General features: G+C 46.0%; 3 protein-coding genes across 10 annotated transcripts in view; 1 reads left to right on the plus strand and 2 right to left on the minus strand.

Moving 5' to 3' along the window:
• Positions 1–316: 316 nt before the first annotated feature.
• On the minus strand, positions 317–3543 carry Ufm1 (Ubiquitin-fold modifier 1). 3 transcript variants are annotated; one of them, XM_075882286.1, is made up of 5 exons: positions 3296–3543; positions 2910–2979; positions 2737–2793; positions 2503–2560; positions 317–484 (listed from the first exon to the last, which is right to left on the minus strand). In XM_075882286.1, exons 1-4 carry the CDS (start codon positions 3439–3441, stop codon positions 2546–2548), a joined length of 288 nt encoding a protein of 95 aa, XP_075738401.1. In that variant the 5' UTR covers positions 3442–3543; the 3' UTR covers positions 317–484; positions 2503–2545. The 3 variants fall into 3 exon arrangements, with proteins under 3 accessions (XP_075738401.1, XP_037285337.1, XP_037285331.1); XM_037429440.2 differs by lacking the exon at positions 3296–3543 and adding an exon at positions 2292–2364 and having other exon boundaries at positions 2910–3156; XM_037429434.2 differs by lacking the exon at positions 3296–3543 and having other exon boundaries at positions 2910–3213.
• Positions 3544–3917: 374 nt separating this feature from the next.
• The window catches only part of LOC119178251 (multidrug resistance-associated protein 1), a 303221-nt gene continuing 284858 nt past the window's right edge, over positions 3918–22280 (plus strand). For 2 of the 6 annotated variants that reach the window (XM_075882282.1, XM_075882283.1), the window contains exons 1-2: positions 12385–12897; positions 16489–16537. In XM_075882282.1, coding sequence (XP_075738397.1) covers positions 16508–16537 — 30 coding nt within the window. In that variant the 5' untranslated portion in view covers positions 12385–12897; positions 16489–16507. Of the gene's footprint in view, positions 5127–12384; positions 12898–12985; positions 13209–16488; positions 16538–22280 lie in introns of those variants that run through there. The other 4 variants (XM_037429456.2, XM_037429448.2, XM_075882281.1 and 1 more) reach the window with 4 other exon arrangements.
• On the minus strand, positions 5546–12036 carry LOC142783128 (uncharacterized). The gene is made up of 2 exons (XM_075882284.1): positions 10538–12036; positions 5546–7316 (listed from the first exon to the last, which is right to left on the minus strand). Exon 1 carries the CDS (start codon positions 11896–11898, stop codon positions 10939–10941), a length of 960 nt encoding a protein of 319 aa, XP_075738399.1. The 5' UTR covers positions 11899–12036; the 3' UTR covers positions 5546–7316; positions 10538–10938.

The following is a 22280-nucleotide window of genomic DNA, read 5'->3' on the forward strand; positions in this document are numbered from 1 at the left end:
CAAATAATATGGGCTACTGCTGTTCTGGGTTCGGTTTAGACAGAGCTGAATATAATTCACAGAGCACAGGGCAAATTAAACATTTTTTGAATGACCGAGAGGAATTCATTGAAGCTATGGGCAGGGTGCAATTCGCCTTGGAATTCTACCCGTACAGATAGGTGTTCAAACTGTTAAATGCGGGACAATGAGGGTAGACCTGTGTTTGCTGACCATTTGTTATCTTACTTGTACATAAAGCACCTACAACTTCACAAAGTCCAGAGTAAGATCGGCATTGTTGCACCATTTGCAGTTTTTTTGATGACGCACAGAAGCAGATTTTGTCATTTATTATTCATAATGCTTGTGTCAAAAAACCTTTCCTCCAGAAAATGTGGGCGCACTGCATAAAATACATCTGCAATGTCTGGTCATCTGGAATGTCCGACCCTATCCCTGGGAATGAGGCGAAGTTCTGATCCATGCTTAAGGAAGATGTTACCTGCACAAGGGAAAAAAAAGAAACAACAAAAACCTCTGTAGATTGGACAACAGAGTGTGCCGATACCATGTGGTTATATGAAGCCGATTGGAAAAGCTGCATAAGTATTTGCCTAAGTCAGCAGTCACACACAGCTCGCAGATGTATAGCTATCAACCAAGGAATAAAATTTGCGTGACTTTGCTAAATGACACTGTGATTATTTACTAGCCTATTAGGATTTATAACGATTTCCTCTAGTCAGCTGCAGACAGGACTGATCTGAAGCATTTTTGGGGGGGATTGGGAGGGGGGGGGAGGTGCCCTATGTGGTAATCAATGTTGATTTCTAATAGCGGTGTCTGGGCCAGTTTTTTCGCTTGTTTTGGAGCAAGTGTGTTCCAGTCACAAGGGTGAGGATGGGAGTCAATTAGAGTCGGGGGGGGGGGGGGGGGAGCAGATTCAGAGTGGGAGTCACTCTGGGGAGAATGTAAATTTGCTCGGCCAAAATCAGTGGACTTTTTCACTGGGTCATCGTCACTACTCAAGGCATGATTTGAACGAAAATAACAGTAGACTGTGCGCAACCGAGTATGCAAAAATCCGTCTCTTGTGGTGGCCTGACGTGTATGTGGGAGAGTGCACCACCCAATGGATGCATCGCCAAGCAACCTCAAGGGTTCTCATAAAAGTTGCCAGTTCCGCTTATTATAAGCAGATCTAGGCTTTTTTTCTTGCTGAGACGGTTGCAAATTTTTATGGTCGCTTGTCAAGTTTTTACCTGTGCTTTTTTGAAAAATAATGTTGCATCGCCCTACATGCAATTTGTTATCAAAAACACAGCAAAACTACGCTTCCCTACACCAGTCAGCACTTTAGCAAACTGGAACTTTAATGCACACACAAGAAAGAACACACCAGACTAGCGCAGACTAACAACCGATCTTTATTCACTAAGGAACCACAAGTATACTCTTTTTCAACACCTCGTGAACACAGTGCATAAGCAAATCAGCATCCTACAATCACTCACATAAACTGATAAAACTGGTGTAATCTCGCATCATAAGGACATGTTTCGGTTCTGCTGAATGATGAAGAAATTGAATAGTTGAACAAGATGTGAGATTACACCTTCTATTGTAAAGGTCAGTTTATGTCAATGATTGTAGGATGCCGATTTGCTCATGCACTGTGTTCATGAGGTGTTGAAAGAGAGTATATCTTGTGGTTTCTTAGTGAATAAAGATCAGTTGTTATTCTGCACTGACCGGTGTGTCCCATCCTTGTGTGTCCTCGAGCCATTGCTATGGCTTCAAGGTGGTCAAAGTACGGCAAGAAGTATTGCAAAGAGTGAGAAAAGGAACCGAAGCTAAAGGACTGATTTCGTCCAGCCACTAGAGAGAATAAAAAAGCTGCATGCAAGTATTGCAAGGGTGACATTCGCACTTGCAGATGTACTCGTATTTTTTTTCTGCACTACAATGCAGTTTACAAGAATATGAACATTTGTAACTTCCGGCTATTTTAGGCTTATTCAGGCCGCCGCTTTTTTTTTCCTTTTTTTTTGGTGGGGGGAGGGGGGGACTTGTTTTCGTGTGGCTCTTCGCTTGTTTGCTCGGCGGCAACTAGCAACTCTGGTTCGCATACGCGCCGCTTGGTGGTAATCACACTTCAAGAATTCTAGGTACTGTAATACGGACTAACCAACGACACTGGGGAAGCTAGTGCACCTTTGCTGTCAATCACGTGCATATAGAATTGAATTCCTGTGGCGGCGCCCTTTGTAGTGCACATAACATTATTTATAATGAAACGATACGCATACCAGCAGTGTCAGCAGGGTTTATGCCGATTCCGTCATCAGTGATAATAGCGCTGGTGGCTGGTGGTACTTTGAACTACAAGCACAAGGGGAAAAAAAAAGAAAATAGCACGCTTAGCCGATTGAAATTAAAGCCATACACATATCGCGCGAATGCACCTGCAAATAACCCGAATTGGGACATCTTGATCAGCAAGACATGAAATGCACTCACTTCTTCGGCTGCGAACTTTAACACTGCTGTAAAAGGCGTGCATTCAGGAACGCAGAGGCTGAAAAGGAATGGGCACGATGTAGGCAAACCTGTGACATATGTCAAGCCAGGAAGCACAACTGTGGCGACCGTCACCATGAGCGAGACAGCGTATAAAATGATAACGTTATATTATACTTGAAATCAGACTTTTTACGATGCCAACAGTGAGATATGAAATGAGAAGGCACTTACACCTTGTAAGGAAGCTTCGGGTCCGACGTCAGAGTTATCTTGAACGTCACCTTCGACCTGATAGAAATAAGACGGCGTTACAAACATGAAAAGGGCACTGTTAACATTGGGAAGTGTTTCCAAGGGTACTGAGATTGAAAGAAAGCTTGCAGAGAATATAAAAACAAGCTCACATTTGGGACGTGCCGTCGCGGAGCCACGGGCTGCTTTCGCTGCTTTTCTACAGGGTTGCCGGAACCGAAACTAGAAAAATTCGTAACGTAGACGTTACCACCTCAAAGGGCTGTCCTTAAAGGTGTGTCGTGTAGCACCCAACGTCAAATTATCTCTCCTGCTGTTGCAATATTCTGCGCAATAAGAAGGTAAAGAGATTCTGTAAAACACGCAGCAGCGCTACAGCAGCTTCACCCATGAATTCACCTTTTTTTTTTTCCTCTATCACTTTCACCAGCGTTTTTTCTATTTTTTTTCTGTGCCTGTTGCGTGGCGTGCGTTTCCATTGCTCTACGATTGGCACTCTATTTCTTCGAGTGACCGCGTGGTAACGTCAGGTAATTACCCTCTCGCGCACGGAGGAAGGAAAGGTTTCCGTGCTCTCGCGTGACTTCTCTTTGCTTGATTGCTACTCTTGGATGTGGCGCAGCCTCTGGTTTTTTCCAATTTTATGCCATTACTTTTCTTCGTATTCGGTAATTTCGCATTCATGCGTTTATTTTGGTAACGTATTAAAAAAAAAACACGTCGTAAAGTGTCTTATTCTTTGTTTGCAAGCGCTCGAAGGAGCGCTTTGCCGAATATCGATCCCGATCAAAATATAAGTGGAATTCGCAGGTTGAAGTGATGAAACAAGACATAACAATTTTATATGAACAAAAGACAAAAATAAAAACAAATGAGTCAGTACTAGTTAAGTGCAAGCTTTTTAACGCTTCAAAAGCTTCCGTGACAACGGCTTTTTTGATAAAGCCTGGCCACACACACAAAAAGCGTTGCTAGAAAGGAGAATGCACAGACTGCGCCGGCTGCCATCGGACTAATTTTCGGGAAGCTGTATCGCAAAAGAAAAGGGAAACACTGTGAAGCGAGAGCACCAGAAGCTCCTAATATAATCAGAGGCATGCAAGTTTATTACAAATATCGAATAAATGCACGTTCCAACTTTTACGAGCGGCCATCGGCGAGCAGCTTCTGCAGGTGAAGCTTCCATTGAAGATGCCTGTGGCGTCATCTCTCCTATGTGACGCCAAATGCGTCAGAGTAGCGGCGAGTAAGCCCACTGCCCTCTTCTAGTACAGTGTAGCAACGCTACAGTGTCTAGAAAAATACAAAATACTACCTAGTGTGCTGAGCGCGCGCATTTTGTTCGAGGGAGGGTGGTTCGACAAGTGATGACTGCGCTCAGTTACTGCAAGCGGCGCTTCGAATCGAGTGAGTGCCTGATTGTGCGAAGAAGTTTTCTCGTCCAATTGCTGCCGGAGCCTCGCTACGAGTAAGATAAGTGTTTGACAGCTGTTATCTGTCGTATTTTGCCAGATGTGAGCAGCAACATACTGAGATGTTAAAGGCTAAGGGGTAATGCAATGTTTTGTGCCTCTGTGTCGAAGCGGTTATCGGTTGAACGAGGAAAGAATATCTTTGTTCACCGCACCGATGGACCCAGCACGGCTTGCAGAATGGAAAAGCAGGATCAAGAGGGCAGGCAGAAGGCTGTCGTTTGCGAACGACATTTTAACAGTGACTGCATCGAACGATCTTTTCAGATTACGGTGAACGGTGTCGCGAATGAAATCGCCCGAGAGAAGCCACGCCTGAAGCCCGATGCTGTCCATACAGTGTTCGCAAATTACTCAACACATCTTGTACCTAAGAAAACGGTCAAAAGGAAAGTTTGAAACCTCTGTGATCAAGGACCGGCACCTAAAGAACGGAAGCGAAATGTCGAGTTGACGTTCCCCGAGTCGTCGTCAGCAGTCGACGATGGCAATACGGGGTGTGCGTGTGTGTTTTGTGTGCGGCAGGCAACGGTGAGGTGTAAATTACGACATTATCTTCCTTTGATATTGCTAAATACGAGTACTGTGAAAGCAGTCGCGTAGGCATTGCACAATAAAGCGTTTTGTAAAGAACTCTCCGAAAATACAGAAAAAATGAAAGTTGTCCTCGGCCTACTGAAAGCTTCGCAGCGCTTGCGGATCGCGCGGATTGAACGCAGATGCACCCACTCGTGTCGCAGCGCACCAAGCGGTCGCCATCGGCAGTCATCAGTGATGGAGCCACTTTCCTTCCTCCGTGGATGGAGCCATCTCCTTGCCCGCGCTCAGCACACTAAGCAGATTTTTCTAGACACTGTAGCCACGCCAAACAGAACCTTGCCCACGGAGGAAGGAAAGGTAAGGACGTTGGTCTGTTTCTTTGCCGCAAACCGGGCAGTCACTGAAGAGCACCATACCAAAAAGAACCTTGCCAGAACACCTATACACTACCATTTAGACCATACGATGGTGCAACCAGTTGTGCAGAACACCTTGTGCGACGAAATAAGAGTAGCGGTGGCGTTGTGAACTAACTTATCCGACCTAGAGACGGCGCTGGTAGGCCTATCATCATCATTGCGTTAGGGCAAATAAGGCGGTTGTTTTGGTAGCAGGTGCATGGGGTCGTGGTGCGCGCCAGCAGGTTTATGGGCGTTTATTTGCTGCTATTGCGGGGTGGTATTCGCGCACACAACACCTTAACGTTACTATAAATATTTCCGCTATGCCGCCAGGTGACCGAGAGGCCTCAAGTGGCAAAAAACACGCCAAGCAAGTAAGCTTACATTGTTTATTGACAATCGTAAATTCAGCAATATACATGTAAACAAGGAATACTGTCTCTCACAAAGTTAAACAATACATGAAAAAAAAAACGTGATATTTGTTTATTGAAATTACCCGGTGAAATTGTGCAATTTTTTCTTGGCTTGTTCAGTCAGACAACGATATTTACACTCACGGCCCACGAAGGAGTCGAACTTGGGTCCTCTGCACGGAGGAAGGAAAAAGGTAAGGAGAGGGCATGCCCAGCCGGCGCAGGGCGTAAAAAATGTGGCGGAAATGACATCATGGCGGCCATATTCAGTAGGCGCAATGGCGGCGTTGTTATGGTTACGTGTTGCGCAGTGAAGCTGGTCTAGCAGTGAGCGGCCGCGGCTGGCGGCGGAATGTGTGCCTCCGCAGGTCTCGTGCTGAGCCGTGGCGGACAATATCTGTGCTCGGCGCCGCGTTATTGGTTACGCAGTGTTCGTCTGGCTGTTACATTACTCTTAGCAACGTTTACAAATCTCTTTGTCCATCACGGGTTTTCAACAGTGCGTAGAACAAGTGCATATCCATGTGTCGTGCGGCGGATGAAGCAGTTAGTGTTCAGCGAAATGGCGTTGGGCACCATGACGAAGCTGAATGACGACGAACGCCTTGCAGGTCAGTGACGGTTGAGCAGTGCTCCTGCTTGTGACAACGGACGACGCTGTTGAGCCCAGCAAGACGCCGTGAGGACCATGTGCACATACGTAGTTTCGTGTTGTGTGTGTACAGTAACAACTTGCATGTGCGTATTAAAACACCTTTTCTGTTCCGCTTGGTACACTCTCCATCAGCATTTCATGTAATCTCAACGTAACAGCAACCACGTTCAACTGTCACTAGCACCGTGCTCAAAGTCACCACGGTCGCAGAATGCTGACGCAGGTGAGTTTCACGCGGAACACGGACACAGTGGCAGGACGCTGCGTCAGTCGCGTGGCGGAATGCAACCGTAGAAGGCGCACGACCGATCGTGTTGTGTGTACAGTTGCTCAATTAATGACGTGAAAGCACTCGCCATTGTCAGTGCATCTAGCGCGCGTTCTTTCGTAGTTGCTTCGTTGTCAGCGAGCTGTTACTCTTTGTTATTACTCGGACGAAGCGATTTCGCTGAAGGTGTCCCGCTGGCTCTGAGTGATGAGCCCAGTTCCATTAGTTTCGGATCGTCACGACACACGCGCTGCGCAGCCCACGTGCTTTCCGAGCCGGAGAGGGAGTCGCGCCTTCTGCTTCGCATTCATATGTAAACAAGAGAGGAGAATTTGCCTACTCAATATGGCCGACTTCCGGCTTTATCGCGGCTTCACAACGAGTGACGTCAGGGCCTCTCCTTACCTTTTCCTTCCTCCGTGGGTCCTCTGCATCACGAGTGCGAGGCGTTAATCACTGAGCCACGGCTCTTTTTTTTTTCATGGTATTTATTAAAGTACTTGGGCAATAAAGACAAAATCAAGCGAACAAAAGTACAATCAAATCGCGAAAGTAAGCGTTCAAGTGTTACTCATAAACACTAAATGGCTAACACAGCGAGAGTTCCTCACATTGAGAGTTCTTCACATCCTGTTATACAAACAAAAAAGGGGTGAGGTCAAACAGTTCTCTAAGACGGAGTACCAGTCCGGTCTAAAGTCAAGCTCGTCGTAAATGTTTTTTAGGTGGATAGCCATTTGAATGAAGTGTGCGCTTGAAGAGGTGGTGGGCTCTGCATTGCGGTCTTGCATTCGTGTCTTCCACAAGCTGCGCAAACCCATGAGGAAAAACATATCGTATGGTACTTCATCAAGTGTTGCTGGCAGAAGATAACGTATTGTGTGAGAATTAATGACGAAACGTTATTTCAGTGCTCGCTGAAGGACATCCCAAAATAGTATGGCATCTTTGCAGCTAACAAAACAATGTTCAATCGTTTCCGGCACATCACATAGACGGCAGTTAACAGACGGAATGAAAATACCTTTTCTTTCTAACCATGTGTCTACCGCCAATGTTTCAGAGTGGAGTTTAAAGAATGTTTTTGAATTCGGTGGAATGTACATTTTGCGCACTCGCTTCAACACATCGTGACCTGGAAGATTGGCGTACAGTGAACGGTACAATGGAGGTGTGAAGAGTGTACTCAGTAGGTCCTTATACAGCACCTTGCGCGATACTGAGTACAGGTATTCTACAGAGAAGCGAGCTTTAAGGAACTGAACTGCGAGGTAAACTTCCTGCATGAATCCCCACAAGCATGGGCGTTCGGAGAAGTTGGATGAAACAATTAAACCTGGTAAGCAATCAACAAGTGTAACCTGCAAGAAGGAACGGATTACAGGATGGGAATTGTCTCGAAAAAAGAAGAATCGGGACACTATTTGCCATAGATAAAGGTGTTTTAGTCCTAACCCACCCTCACTAACTGGCTTGAATATATTATCACGACGCATGGGCTCAAAAGTCGAAGACCATATGAAAGTAGCGAAAATCCAATGAAAGCGTTGTATATAGAATCTTGCGCAATGAATAAGTTGCAATACATAGTAAAGTTTTGTCGCTAAGAAAGTATTGCAAGCTTCAGCTCTCCCAAATATCGAAAGTCGATAGGGCACAAATGTCTGGGCCTGTCGTTCAACCTTAGGGACACGTTCCTTCCAGTAATGCGCACTGAATCTATATGCATGCAATGGTACATTGAGGTATGTTGGAGGAGTTCTTGTCCACTTAATCCCTGCTAAGTGGTTCGGTGTGCTACCCCACAAGCCAAACCACAGTCCTAAACTTTTAGAGGCATTTAAACGAGCTCCTGATACTATGCCAAACTTTTCAATAGTATTTACCACATTTTCGACACTTGGTTTATCTGTGCAAAAGAATGCGACATCGTCTGCATAAGCCAATACTTTAACCTCACTGCCTAATATTCTAAAGCCACGAATGCAACTCGACTGTATTATGCTTAAGCACAGTGGTTCTAGATAAAGTGCAAATAAAAGAGGTGACATCGGGCATCCCTGTTTTACAGAAGAGCGAATAGAAACTGGCTTAGAGAGTTGACCATTAACTATCAGACGAGTTAAGCATTCATTATAGCATAATTTAACGCCTTTAAGAACAACTTTGCCAACATTAGCTTGTTCGAGAAGAGAAAAAAGGAAGGAATGACGAACACGATCAAAAGCTTTTGCAAGGTCTACCTGTAGAATTGCAAGATGTTTTTGAGAACCATGACAGTATTGAAGCACTGTTCGAGCGACATGTATATTGGTTTGTATGGATCGACCTCTAATCCCACATGTCTGATGAGACCCAATGAGGATCGACATAGCAAATTGCAACCTATTTGCTAATACTTTTGCGAAAATTTTGTAGTCCACATTTGACAGCGATATTGGTCTGTAGCCCTCGACGAAGCGAAGTTTTTCCTTGTCAGTTGTTTTCGGTATTAACACAGTGTGACATTTGCAAAAAGATTGTGGGAGTGTATCCATGTCATAACTCATCTGAAAAGTATTCAGCAATATAGGAGCAAGCGTTTTCTTGAAAGCTTTGTAAAATTCGCCTGAGATGCCATCAGGCCCCGATGTTTTCAATAAAGGCAAGTTGTCGATTGCTTGCTCGATTTCCTGTATAGTAATGGGCCTATTAATGACTTCACAATCACTGTCCTTCAAGGGGTTCACAAGAGAAACAAAACTAGCCTTGAGGTGAGCGTCAGGATCATCAGAGAGAGAGCTAACTAAGCTGTTATAGTATGTTTCGAACGCCAAAGTAATGTCTCCGTTATCTTTTATGAGCACATCGTTAAAGTACAAGTCTGGAATAACTTTAGAAATCGCATGGCGTTGCTCATCAAGTAAAGCTTGGCGCGTCGGTTGCTCAGAATTTAAAGTGCGCTGGTTCCGAGATCTAATACGTGCCCCTTGGTAGCGAGCAGCATCATATCTCTGTAGTTGGCACTTAATATTCTCAATATCTTTGAAGTACTTTCCCGGCATTTCGCATTCCATCTCATAAAGATTGCAAAGACTTTTAACAAGTATCTTTTCATCATTCTTTCTATAGAAAGACTTAACAACCCCAATTTCTAAAGCTACAGCGCGAACTTCTTGTTTAAAAAGCTCCCAAGCAGCGAAGATATGAAAACCAATCGAAAAAGATTGCCTCAATGCCATCTGGACGCGATTCATGAATTCCTGATCACAGAGGAGCTTCGCATTCATTTTTCAAAGGGCCCACTGGGGACGGAATTGTTTGTGACGATTTTCACCAATTTGCGCTATGACAATACAATGGTCTGAGAATGATACAGCTTCGGTGCTGCAGGAAATTTTACGAGATAGGAGTGATGAGGACACGTAAATCCGGTCAAGGCGAGCATGAGAGCTGCCTTGTACTCTTGTATATGCTGTTGCCCGATTCGAGACCCCGATGTCAATTAGTCCTGCATTATCTACAATACCGAATAAAAGCTCACCACTCCCGTCTCTCTTTCCAGACGAATTATAACGATCAATAGCTTCACATATGCAGTTGAAATCTCCCATAAGTACCGTGCATCTGTCGACGTCAATTAAATTACGCACTTTTTCAAATAACTCAAGTCGTTTCGGAACATCATTAAACGCATATAGATTGATAATTCTCCATGGCACTCTTTGCAACAAAAAATCACAGCATATATACCTGCCCTCTTCATCAACACTAGTGCACAATGCTGAACAGGGTAGGCTTTTTTTCAGAAACAACCAACAGCCCGCAGATAAACCTTTAGCATGTGAGACACACACATTAAACTGAGACAGAAAAGGCCGCAGGGCCTTCTCGGTCTCTTCCTCGCTCTTTGTCTCTTGGATGGCGACAAAGGCGAGACGCTTCCGATTGAGAAGTCTACGGAGCTGTGCCTGTTTCTGCGAAGACCTAAGGCCGTGTACGTTCAAGGTGGCAAATATGAGTCGCTCAGACTGTGCCATGGTTACTACCTTCTAATTCTCTTATCGTCCCACTTGATCAGTCCCAAGAGTTGGCGCTGAGGCTTCCCGTGAGCCCCCAGCAGGCCTCCTAGATCGGGATCGGCGACACTTCCCCTTTGGCATGGACTTTCGTCGACAGCGTGACTCCCTAGTCACTGACGCTGGGTCACTCCCTTTGCTTGAATCCGAGCTGGACAATGCGCGACGTTTCAGTATTGCTGTATCTGTAGAGATCTGCATATCATCTTCCGACACTGCACCATGATGAAAAAGCTGCTGCGGAGCTGCAGCGCAAGCAGGTGATGAACTTTCTGTGGCACCCAGCCCAGAGTCTCTATCTTGTACTGGTGGTTCTTCGGCATCTTTATGGGTCAGCGCAACAGCACTCTTCATAGGAACTCCTCCTTGTGCTAGGAGTTGTGCGGAGTCGTTTTGGGTATGCTGCTTGCATGATTCACTTGGCTCTTTGCACGCAGAAGTTTCAACTGTGTCAACAGCGATGACTTTATTTCCTCTTCTGGATTCCTTGTGGTAGAGCTTGCAGCATATGACATTAACAGAGTGTCTCCCGTTGCGTCCAAAACCTCGGTGGCATCCATAATATGCTCTTGTAGGTTATCATCTGGCTGTTTTGTGTGCTGTCGCAGCTTGTTGGCGTATGTCATAACACAATCCTCGGCCGAATGACCGAAGCGTCGACAGTTGTCACAGCGAGGGGTCCTGCAGTTTCGGCGGATGTGTCTAACCTTACTGCACCGAAGGCAAAGTGGTGGGCGGCCAGGTATCAGGACGAGGCTTTGAACTCCGCAGACAACAAGAATATGAGGAATATCCGCAATGCGAACTCCATCAGCAAGGGACAAAACAACATCCCTATTTAGCGTCCGCATTTGTTCCATGTCCGCTACTTTCCAGCTTTCTTGTGATATTGTCTTGACCTTCCCAAAAGCTTGCAGAGCCTCGCACACATAGGCGTCCTCCAAGCGCTCAGGAAGCCACATAAGCTTCAACTTCACTTCCGTGGGCTCCGGGTCTATAACGAGGCATCGACGACTTTTGACGAAAAATTCGCCTCTTGTGACCAACTTTGTTTTCGTCAGCGTTGACTTGCATGTGACCATCCAAACATGAGACATTTGAAATTGACCTATGGAGCTTATTTCCTTCAAGTCAATGATGTCCCAGAGAGCATCTCTAAAATCTTGAACCCGGTAGGGGCGACCAGCTAAGTCCGCATGTAGAAAAACAGAGTCCACAACAAGCTTACCGGTGGGAAGGCGAGGAAGTACAACACGGTAGTCATTGCCGCTGGCTGAAGCCTGAGCAGCACTTCGGCCCATGGCCGATAAATCCTTCGAAGCGGAGAACATGAAAAACGCGTCCGTTCAGAACGTCGTCTTCGTCTTTCTCCCACTGAGCCACGGCTCTGGCAAGGTTGGTTCAGTGTAAACACCTTTCCTTCCTCACTGAGCCACGGCTCACGGAGGAAGGAAAGGTGTTTACACCGAACCAACCTTGCCAGAGAGACAAAACAGAGCGCTGACAAAAAGTACCGCGGATAAATTGAACAAATTAACCGACAGAGACGAAATCGATGCCAATGAGCTGCTGCTTTTCAAACGTCAGAAAAATCTCAATACTTATACTAAAACATTCTCCGCTTTTGTATTATAATAAAAATAAAACAATTTTTTTCATAAAAACGATTTAGTAATTATTTTTAGCAATTTTTTGATACATCCTGAAATAAAAATTTCAGCCGCGTTGAGCGCCCCTAACAGGAAAAAAACACACTAACTTATCTGACCGCTAAGAGAGGACATAGTAATTCCACTAGACGCACAAATAAGAAAACTTGCTGGTTAGATTATTAAATAAATAGATGTGGTGTACTCTTTAAATTTGGCGGTGGCTAACGCCACCTAGCCGTAATGCTTAGTGAACAAAAACTACATTTATCTTTTTTTCTTTGTTAATAGTGAAGTTGAGGACTGGTACTTTGCAGTGAAGGGTTTAATTTTCACTCGCGCTTTGACTCTAGTCACCAATCAAATAACCCCCTTCTAGTTAATTCTACCCGCTTAAAGTCTGTTCTGCCCTCCCTGTCCCTAAACTCCAGTGCTTTGAAAAACTCTGCGTCATTATCCTGAACTACAGGGTGAAGCTCTTCACTATAGTGTGAAGCCGCGGTCAATTTTTTCGCCCTCTACGGCCATCGCGGGAACTTGAGAGTTTCCAGGGCTTGAACAATACTCCCTTGCTGGCGTTGTCTGGGCACTATAACGCCACCAACGGCGGCCGGTTTGGTTTCGTTTTCAATCCACCTCTTCTATACACGCGCTTCTTCGGATTGGGCCGGTGCCGTGTGCGTGAGTACTCGCTCGTTGTCTACTTGTTTGGACCACGTGCTCGTCTGAGCGTACGATGTGGTCGTCGCGGAATTCAGCACAATGTCTATTTTACAAAATGCCGAGTAGCCCACGCACGTTTTTCTCACGCCTTCTCAGAGCGTGTGTGCGCATCGGTGTGCATGAAAGCATTGTTTACCGTTATCGGACATCACTTAAAAGGCCGAAGTGCGCGATAAAATTGTGGTTGCGCTAATGTGCATGGTTGTGCTAACCTCCATCCTAATGTAGGCATGCATTGTATTATTCATTGGAACGTGGAGGCGTGTACGGTACGTTACCCCGGGTTTTATTTTCTTAGCGTGTGCGCATAAAAAATGATGCCACTCGCTGACTTCACTAAATCATGTTCATTTCGTGAGTTATCTCGCGTTAGAGAACTTGAGCGGATTTGAGAATAATTCTTACCGACTGCCGTGACTTAGTTTCGCTGGAGCGTAATGTGTAGTCGATGAACGTAGTAGCATCCGTTGTTTCAAATTAAGTCGTATGAGTCAACATTTTTTCTTTGCACTATCTATACAGTACGCTTATATTATGGAATTCTGACTCCATCTAAATAAATGACAGTTGTGACAGCCCAAGGGAACTTGGTTACGGCTATCACAGAATAAGATACCGCACGCGCTCATGCACACACATATTAAGGAATAACTTAGCAACCATAGCAGCTGTCTTTTGTACACATTATGCTGAAGTGAACCTCGCCTGAACATCCACATTTTCATTGCAGCTATGCTGGTTTTAGAGTTGCAATATTTGCATCTCGTAACTAGGAGTGTTTGTTGTATAACGTGACTTCAATTAAATAACAAAGCACGATTCCATGTCTGTTATAAGAAAAAAAAGGAGAATGAAGAATAACGTGAATTACCCGCCAAAGTAGGTATCTGCGTACTTGAACAAGTGGTGTGATCGAGTGCGGCAAATGAAAACACTTATTGCCCACTTTAGTTACATATATGCACATACGCGTCACGAATGTGGTGCTTTCCCAACCATGTATGGCGTCCATTATATTGGACAAATCACGATTTTGTTTTTGTTATAAAATGTAGATAAGAACTTCACTTATCTGCCAAAGTAGGCGTATGCCATCTTGAACATGTGTGCAGGAAAAAGCGTGGGGTCGTGGTGCCACGTCATGCAGTGAATGAGAGCCCTTTTTGTCTTTTATATATCAACACACATGTACGCATCTCAGAGGCACTTCATCTTCTCCAAAAACTCCAGATTGTCAACTGTTGTAGATTGCATGCAACAGAGGGTTCACGCTTTGAAAGATGTGACAGAGACTATGAAACACTTGCTCTAAACATAAAATATTCCATTTAGCTTGAAAGAAAATGATTTTTGAATGGCAACAATAGTCCCTTTACACTGCAGGAATTCGGGGAGAGCATCACTCGAAAATTACTCTGGTCGAACGGACAAATTGTTTACAATGCCACCTTTGGCTGTTGCAATTTTGACACAATGGAGTAATGTCCTGGTCAACGGGGCTGTGGAATGTGCCTTGTGGCCACACCAAATCAATTCTTCTATCGAAACAACATAACAGTCTTTTATAGGTTACCATGACTCCTCTTTGCACGTGAGGTGTTAAGATGTTACACTACCTCCTCACGGGCTGCTACTGACTAAATTCACTTTTCATTATGAAGAATTCTGTCAGCGAAGACAAACAGGACACAGAAGGAGGAAGACAGACTTCTCACACTTTCTGAGCAAATGAAGAATGTAACATTAAACATCCACATAAGAACCAGTTTGTAGATTGGATGTTGTGTATAACATTCCTATGACATGGGAACATGCGTACGTATGGTAAACTGGGAGATGCTGAAAAAGGGAACACTTGTCCAACCTGAGAGATCGACCTAGCATTGTCAGAAATGTGGGTGCAAAGCTCAGCCTTGCGGTGATACCATTTAGCTCAACCAAATTATGAGTGAAATTCTGGAAGCCATTTCGATTGAAAAGTATAAAAGAGAAGTGCATTAGCTATCCTTCAATGGCCTTTCAGGATAAAGAGATTTTGCTTCTGTCATCATATATTTAATGCGCTTTTTTTTCCAAGTTATTTATGAGGTGTGGCTTTAATGTACTAAATTTCTGTGGATGCACTGATTTGTGGCATTGTGATCACAGGTGAAATATGCGCAAACTATCTGCTCTTTAAAGCGATAGCGCAGGTCATGTCGGGTACATGAGCAAACGTTTGCTCAAAAACAAATTAGTTAGATTCCGCTTGTCCGTGTGTGCTTTTTTTATTTAGTCTGTTTTTGTAGCACGCCTAGGTAATATAAGATCAATTCTTACTTTTCACTTTGATTAATCTCAGATTGGAAATGCTCTGTCTGCCACCTTGCACGACGAGAGCATGCCATTGCCCATGAGATACAACGCAGATGTAAGCAGCATCTGCTAGCAAGTTTGTTGATTTAAAAAACTGACTGCTTGTGCTGCACAACTCTTCATTGGCCACTCTGTATATATAAGCACCGGATCCCGACTTGCATTCTAGCGCCAATGTGAGATTTGTCTTGTGCGTAGCTGGACAATAAAAATTTGCAGTGTGCACATTATTTAAAACTTGACTGCATCCCCCGCCCCTGCTTAGTTTCGCATTGCCAGGGCTTTTGGATTGCTAGCACAGTACAAGCAAGGAACGGCTACTCAAGAAAGGCTCAGGAAAGTGGGTTTAGCCGCGGCGAAACCTGCATGGTGTACGCTGACGGTGGTGATCTGGCTATCTTAAGGCCTAATCTTGTCCATTGTCTGTACTCACGGTGATGCTGATAACAATGCAAGGTACCCACTATATACAATGAGGCTGATGGGCTTGTCTGTGTGTTGTGCGTGCTCATAGTGACGATGAAAAAAGCATGTTCTTGACCATACAATATCTTTCTGGCATGGATAAAAACGAACGTGAACGCACTCTCGCCTAAGAAAAACAACGCTGATGCAATCAACAAGCTGCCCCAGGGGCGAGAGCTCGCAAAGTAGCGGCAAAGCAGCAACACTGACAACAAGCTGCAACACTGACAACAAGCTGCAACTCCTGAGGCAAGAGTGCAGCATGCAGTGGCTAGTATACGTAGACAGCAAGCTAGGAGAGAGCTCAGAAAGCAGTGGAAAAATGGCAGCACTGATGACAAGCTGCTACCCCGGAGTTAAGCAGCGGCTCAACAACTAAAACACATTGCATGTACCATACACACGTGTGAAGGTGGCTGCACTAGTTGCCACACATTTACATACACAAGTGGGCAAAGTCGCGGGTTATTTACGGTAAGAACAGTCCTCAGTGCTTAGCTCACTCATCATGATTCACTTCGTAGATGTTTTCTTAAATTGATATTGTGTCTCATAGGTTTTGCATATTTAATAAGCTCACCCCAAAATTAACTGGTAGTTGAAATCGGCACTCTGTCCAGTGCCATCTTGCGATATTTCTGCCTTATACCGAATATATCAATATTCATTCTTCTCAAAATAAATACACTTTAATAACAAACAATTCATTCTTTTTTTCGTTACTTACAGCACTTGTACATGATCAGCTATGGATGGCTTTTGCAACACATCATTTTGGGTGAGTACTGCACACTTTACTGCAAAACATTTGTGCCTGTGTGCACCAATACAAAGCAACAGAGGGTGGAAACTTCTGTTCCATGCATTCTGTCTAGCATTTTATTTGCAAATTTTTAACAAGTTGTGTTATTTCTTTTCTTATACAAATATTATTTTTGGTGTGTAATTTCAAATCTTGGTCAGAATGATTTTTGCAAGATAGGTCCCATATTTTGTGATATACCTACCTTGCTCAGAAGAATACTATGCCCAGAATGTTTTTTTGTTGGTGTTGTTGATGTCGACAGATTTAAAATTTTACATTTATACATAAGCGAGCACAACCACATATGAGGAATAAGTTATGAAGTGACTGGACAAAAGCTGCTCACTTCATTGTTAATAGTTCTGTATGTACTGTGTCTCCGCCAAACCCTTTTTATATTTGATGTATCAGGCTACGAATATTTCTTGTCTACATTTACTGAAAAGGGGCTCGGCCTAAAGGACTGACTTTGGTCTCCCAAGATCAGTGGCGTAAATCGTGGTGGGAGGTAAGGGGTGTCCTGATACCCCTAATTGGGTCTGCCCATAACCTGGGGCTGTGGAGAAAGCCCGTTGAGACTGTACTCCCTTAAGATCTAGCTATGTAGTATCATATTTGAATTGCTTGACAGCTGTGCACTCTCTGTAAAACCAACTCTGAAATGGGAAGCCCTTCCAAAGATATGAATCGAAGTACAAAAGTGAAAGCTGCGTTCCATTTCAAAAAGCTCTGTATTTTCAACTCTGTGGGTTACTTCTGGTGCGCTTCAAATGTTTTTTTGTTTATGTTTGTTAAGCTTTCAAATGCAAAGTAAATGAAGAATTTCCAAGTATGTATCATTATTTATTTCTGTCGACAGTTTGGTGGAAGCCATCGACAATGAAAAATAAATCCGATTGCTGGACTGTGATGATGTTAATTCAAAAAGTTGATTGAAGTCCTTAGAGAGAGAGAAAAATGTTTATTGATACAGAAAAGCTGATAGGTCGGCCTGAATTATGTTCTAGCCTGCTCCTGAGCGTTGGGAAAGGGGAGGGTGTGGAAAAGAAAGAGAGATGATGAGGAAGGTGGCGATGAAACAAGACCTTGGATAAATTCACAGTTTCTTGTTGAGTTCTGTATCTCTTAAAAACTCGGTCAGCACTCTTAAAATATTGCGCTTGATGACGAGGTGGTGGTACCAAAAGAACTTTTTCGGAAACTTGCTGCTTGGTACATTTCATCAAGACAGTGGCCAACGAACTTCTTTGCGCTATATATCTTGGGCAGATGCACAAGATATGTTTAGTTTTCTCAGGGGTGCCACAGGCCTCATAGTTGGGCCTGCAGGGCCGATAATGTATAGGTAACGATGAGTAAACGTCACACCTAATCGTAACCGGTGCAGTAAGCTTGTACAGCACTTTTTCATAGTTGGCAGTAATCTAACATGTATATCTGGGTCTAGTTAGTGAAGACGATGGTGATGGTGACTTGATAAGGGCCAATATGCTGCTGTTGTTTCTCGGAGGAGTGTTGTAGTGTACACGTATCCCGAAGGAGTACGGCCACTAGCGTGGGTCCGATCTTAGCAAACCCCAGGGCACACGTTAACCGTTGCCGTGGCGAGAACACGGTACTACTCAAGCTCGCAACACCTTATTGTCTGCCGCAACATCAAAACGCAGTACATAGCCCGTTGCAAAAGGTGTGGCTGGAAAGCAAATGGGCTTGTCCACGCCACGGGCGAGAAGTACTACACAGGGATGCCGTGAGCACATCTCTGTGGTAAAAGTGATTCACGGGAACACCGGGACAGAGGGCCGGTTGCTCGAGTGAGAACAAAGGCGTTCGCGTTGGCTTCGGAGAGGTACGGGTCGGCCTAGCCTGGCCATGCACTAGGACATCGCACCGCTCTTCGGCATAGTGTTCGCAAGGGGCAACAAAAGATGAGTGTTCGCCGCGGGCGCAAAGCGCCGTTGGGGAAGTCCAACGAGCCCCAAACAATGGAAGTCGACGAACGAAAAAGAGATGAGTGCTCATCGTCAGTCATCCTGGAAAAATCTAACTCACTCCCGACGTGTGCGCGCAAGACGTTCTGGGAGACTTTGCGCACGGCGCCACAGCCCATATTCGCTACCGGGTGAGAGGGGTTAAACCTAACTTTTCGCTCCCCCAGCACGACAGACAGCGGAGAAAGGGAGTCATGTCGGGACATGAGAATGGCAGAAATAGGCGGCAAAGCCCACACAATGGCGGCGAGCTTGCCTGAATTCTCTTATTCCCCTCTCCTAAATTTGCCCTTTACCAGTCTTCAAAGGCAGCCGGACAACACCCATGCAGTTAAAATGACACTGATATGAGCAACAGCTAACTTCAGTCCAGCCCTGTAGCTGCTGCTAAAAAAAAAATGAAAGGAAAAAAACATTAATAACAAAATAAACACATGGCACTATAACATGTTTGCGAAAAGGAGCTCAGGAAAGTAGGACTAGTGTTCGTGGTGCTGAGGCGGGATAGCATCCATTGCGCGGAGGGGCGGAAAAGCGTGACAATGTCCGCTGGGTGCGATACCCATGTGTGAGGTCAGAGGCACAGAAGTGGCTTACTGATGGCTAGTGGCTTATGATGACGATTGGACTGCGAGTCCGACGAACGTTGCTTCGGTGGCGGTTCGGAGGCCCCGCCTTCCTCAATGTATGACAGGGAACCTCGCTGGGAAGCTGGGCCTCATCGGTGTGGGGTCTCAAAATAGCGAGCGCCACCACCACATTCTTGGAGAGAAGGGACACAGTTGACACGGTTGGAACAAACCCAACGATACACACATTTATTTGAGTAATTTTTGATCGACAATATTGTCAGCCAAATAATTATAACATCAATCGTTATCAACACGCTAGGACATCCTTACACAATATTAGACATAAGCTCCAAAACATGACAAACACAATAACATATCCAAGGTGGTGTCGCCAATGCTTGACTTACCATTAGGGCCCCTGACGCGCAACCCGTGGTGCCATGCACCGGGGACCCACGCTAGAGAGAACCGTTCGCGGCAACCGCCACGCGCAGAAATGCCCAGCTTATTTCTCACTCGCCGCTACCTAGGCTTGTCTTCGGCTAGGGGTCACCATCCCTTCCAGGTCACTGTCCCTTCCAATATTTAGGAAGGCGGGTGAGAAACCAGTTGAGCAACTCTCAGATATTTGAATAGCGAACGCGAGTTCACTCAAATGGTTTGCCCAGTCCCTTTGACTTTCGGCAAAGGCCGCCAAAATCAGTTTGAGCGTACGATTGACACGCTCCGTCAAATTGGACTGGGGATTGTAGGGTGAAGTGGTGCGGTGATCAATTCCGAGGGAATGGCACGTGACACGAAACACCTGAGCGGTGAAATACGAAGCATTGTCCCTGATAAGCCTTTCCGGGAAGTCGAACCGGCAAAATACTTCCTGCAGCTTCTCAAGCACCGCTCGCACTGTCTTCTTCCGAAGAGGAAACAATTGCACCCACATCGAAAAGTGATCAACGACTGCCATCAGGTGAATGAACCCGTGCTTACTCCTGGCAAATGGTCCTATTAGATCGCAGGTGGCCACTTGCCACGGACGCTCACTGACAATCGGTTTCATCCGACCGGGCGGTTTGCCACCCCTTGATTTCACTGTTTGACAGACGCGGCAAGAACGGCAATAGCGAAAAATGTCTCGCTTCATGCCGGGCCAGGTCAGAACGCGGCTCAGTTTTGCAAAAACTTTGGAGCCACTCAGGTGACCGGCCATGGGTTCGTCGTGAGAGGATCGCAGCAGTGCGGCTGTCAGACTTTTGGGCATAACCACCTTAAATGGGTCTACGGACTCGTCGTCAGTGGCTATATACTTCAGCAGGAGCCCGTCATGGTCCAGCAAATATGAATCCGCCGGGGACTCAGCGACACACGCTGGTTCGAGCCCCCTATTCGCGCCCGCTGCTGGGCAAGCAGCGTCACGGCGCTCCGTCTCATCGAGACAGTCGCTATCGGCGCCCGTTGCAGGACAAGCAGCATCACGGCGCTCCATCTCTCTGAGACCGTTGCACGTTTGGCGACAAAATGGATCACTTTGCTGGGCCTTCAGAAGCTCTTCTCTGCTGAAAGCGATTCCTATGCTCCCAAAATGGGGAAGTCTGGTATCGTGCCTACTCAGGACCGCATGCAGTAACAGCCGCTTGTGTCAGCGTTACGGGTTTGCTTTCGGCATGGTAGCCTTCGGAAAGCCCCTCCGCTTGGCTGCTTCGCGATGCGCCGCTTATTTGGTTAACAGCCAAGGTTCGTCTGCATGGGGACTCGCCCTTCTCGCCGAATGGTGGCGAAGCCGCTGTTTCACCCCCAACGCTTGCATGGGCAAAAGCACCGCTAGCGGCTGTCGCGCCAAGATCCAGGTCCTTGGCAGACAATGGGGTATGGGATAGCGCGTCAGCTACCACGTTGGTGCTCCCCTTTCTATGCTGCATTGCAAAGTTATAGTGCTGTATCAGGAGAGCCCAGCGCACCAGCCTGCCGGCAGGCTCATGGAGCTGCATCAGCCAGCTGAGTGCACTGTGATCCGTTTGCACCACGAATTTCGTACCATCAAGGTAGACGTCAAACTTCCATAGAGCAAGCACGATGGCGAGGCATTCCTTTTCGGTCAGGGAATAATTTTTCTTCGCAGAAACCAAGGAGCGGCTGGCAAAGGCCAATGGCTGCAACTTGCCATCGTATCCCTCTAGGAGAACTGCTCCTAAACCCAGATCGCTCGCATCGATTTGACTGTGTGGCGTCTCGAAATGGCGAGCAAGCGCCACACCACGCTCTTGGAGTAAAAGGACACAGTACACACGGTCGCAACAAACCAAACGATGCACAAATTTATTTAAATAATTTAGAACGACGATATCGTCAGCCAAATAATTATAACACCAATCGTGATCAGCACGCTAAGACATTCTTACACAATAATAAACAACACGACAAACAAGGCGGTTCGCTAATGCCTGACTCACCATGTGGGCCCACCGTAGACGGCCCGCGGTGCCGTCCACGGCAGACCCACCGCGAGAGACAATAGTCCGCGCCACCGCCCAATGCCAAAAGAGACTCGCTCAACTGTCTCGCCCGCCACCAAGGCTTGCCTTCTGCCAGGAGGCGCAGCCGGCGCTAGCACTCTACCAACCATGATGATGATAGTGGGGATCACCGCTCACGAACACATTGCGACTTATTGCTCAACAGTTGTCACCCCCGAAGTATGGCTTCTGTACGAGACACATGCGCCACGCGGCGCAAGAAACTTTACAGAATATGTCAGCACCCCCACAATTTTCCAACCTTAATTCAAACCATATTTCAAAAAAAGAAGAAATCCGCTACACAAGCTCTAATGAAACATGACAACCCATGTCCCTACATAATATCTGTAGGGACCCCCGCCGTTCGACACTGCTGCACTGTCCGGCTCGATGACTTCACCTCAGTACCGGTCCCACAACAGCAACGTTGAAGGCGGCGCGACGAACCGTCACTCCGGCCGACACGTCTTCTAGTTGCGACAAGCACTCACGAGGGTGCCGGACTGCAGGCAGTTGCGCAGGTTTCAGGCATCTCCATTGCCCGACCTCACGACCGCATTCCAGGCCAGCAGCGCTGACGATGTGCAGAAGACAGCCATCCGCGGGTTACATCACTCCCATTGCGTAAATTCTAAAACACTCG

This window comes from Rhipicephalus microplus, chromosome 2, assembly GCF_043290135.1.
Source record: "Rhipicephalus microplus isolate Deutch F79 chromosome 2, USDA_Rmic, whole genome shotgun sequence".
Taxonomy (NCBI): Eukaryota; Metazoa; Arthropoda; class Arachnida; order Ixodida; family Ixodidae; genus Rhipicephalus; species Rhipicephalus microplus.

Coding starts and splice junctions, on each gene's coding strand:
- LOC142783128 (XM_075882284.1), bottom strand. CDS start 11,898: ATGTTCTCCGCTTCGAAGGATTTATCGGCCATGGGCCGAAGTGCTGCT.
- Ufm1 (XM_075882286.1), bottom strand. CDS start 3,441: ATGAATGCGAAATTACCGAATACGAAGAAAAGTAATGGCATAAAATTG. Junction 2,980..3,295: donor CTTCCTCCGTGCGCGAGAGG/GTAATTACCTGA, acceptor GAATTTTTCTAG/TTTCGGTTCCGGCAACCCTG. Junction 2,794..2,909: donor CGCGACGGCACGTCCCAAAT/GTGAGCTTGTTT, acceptor TATTTCTATCAG/GTCGAAGGTGACGTTCAAGA.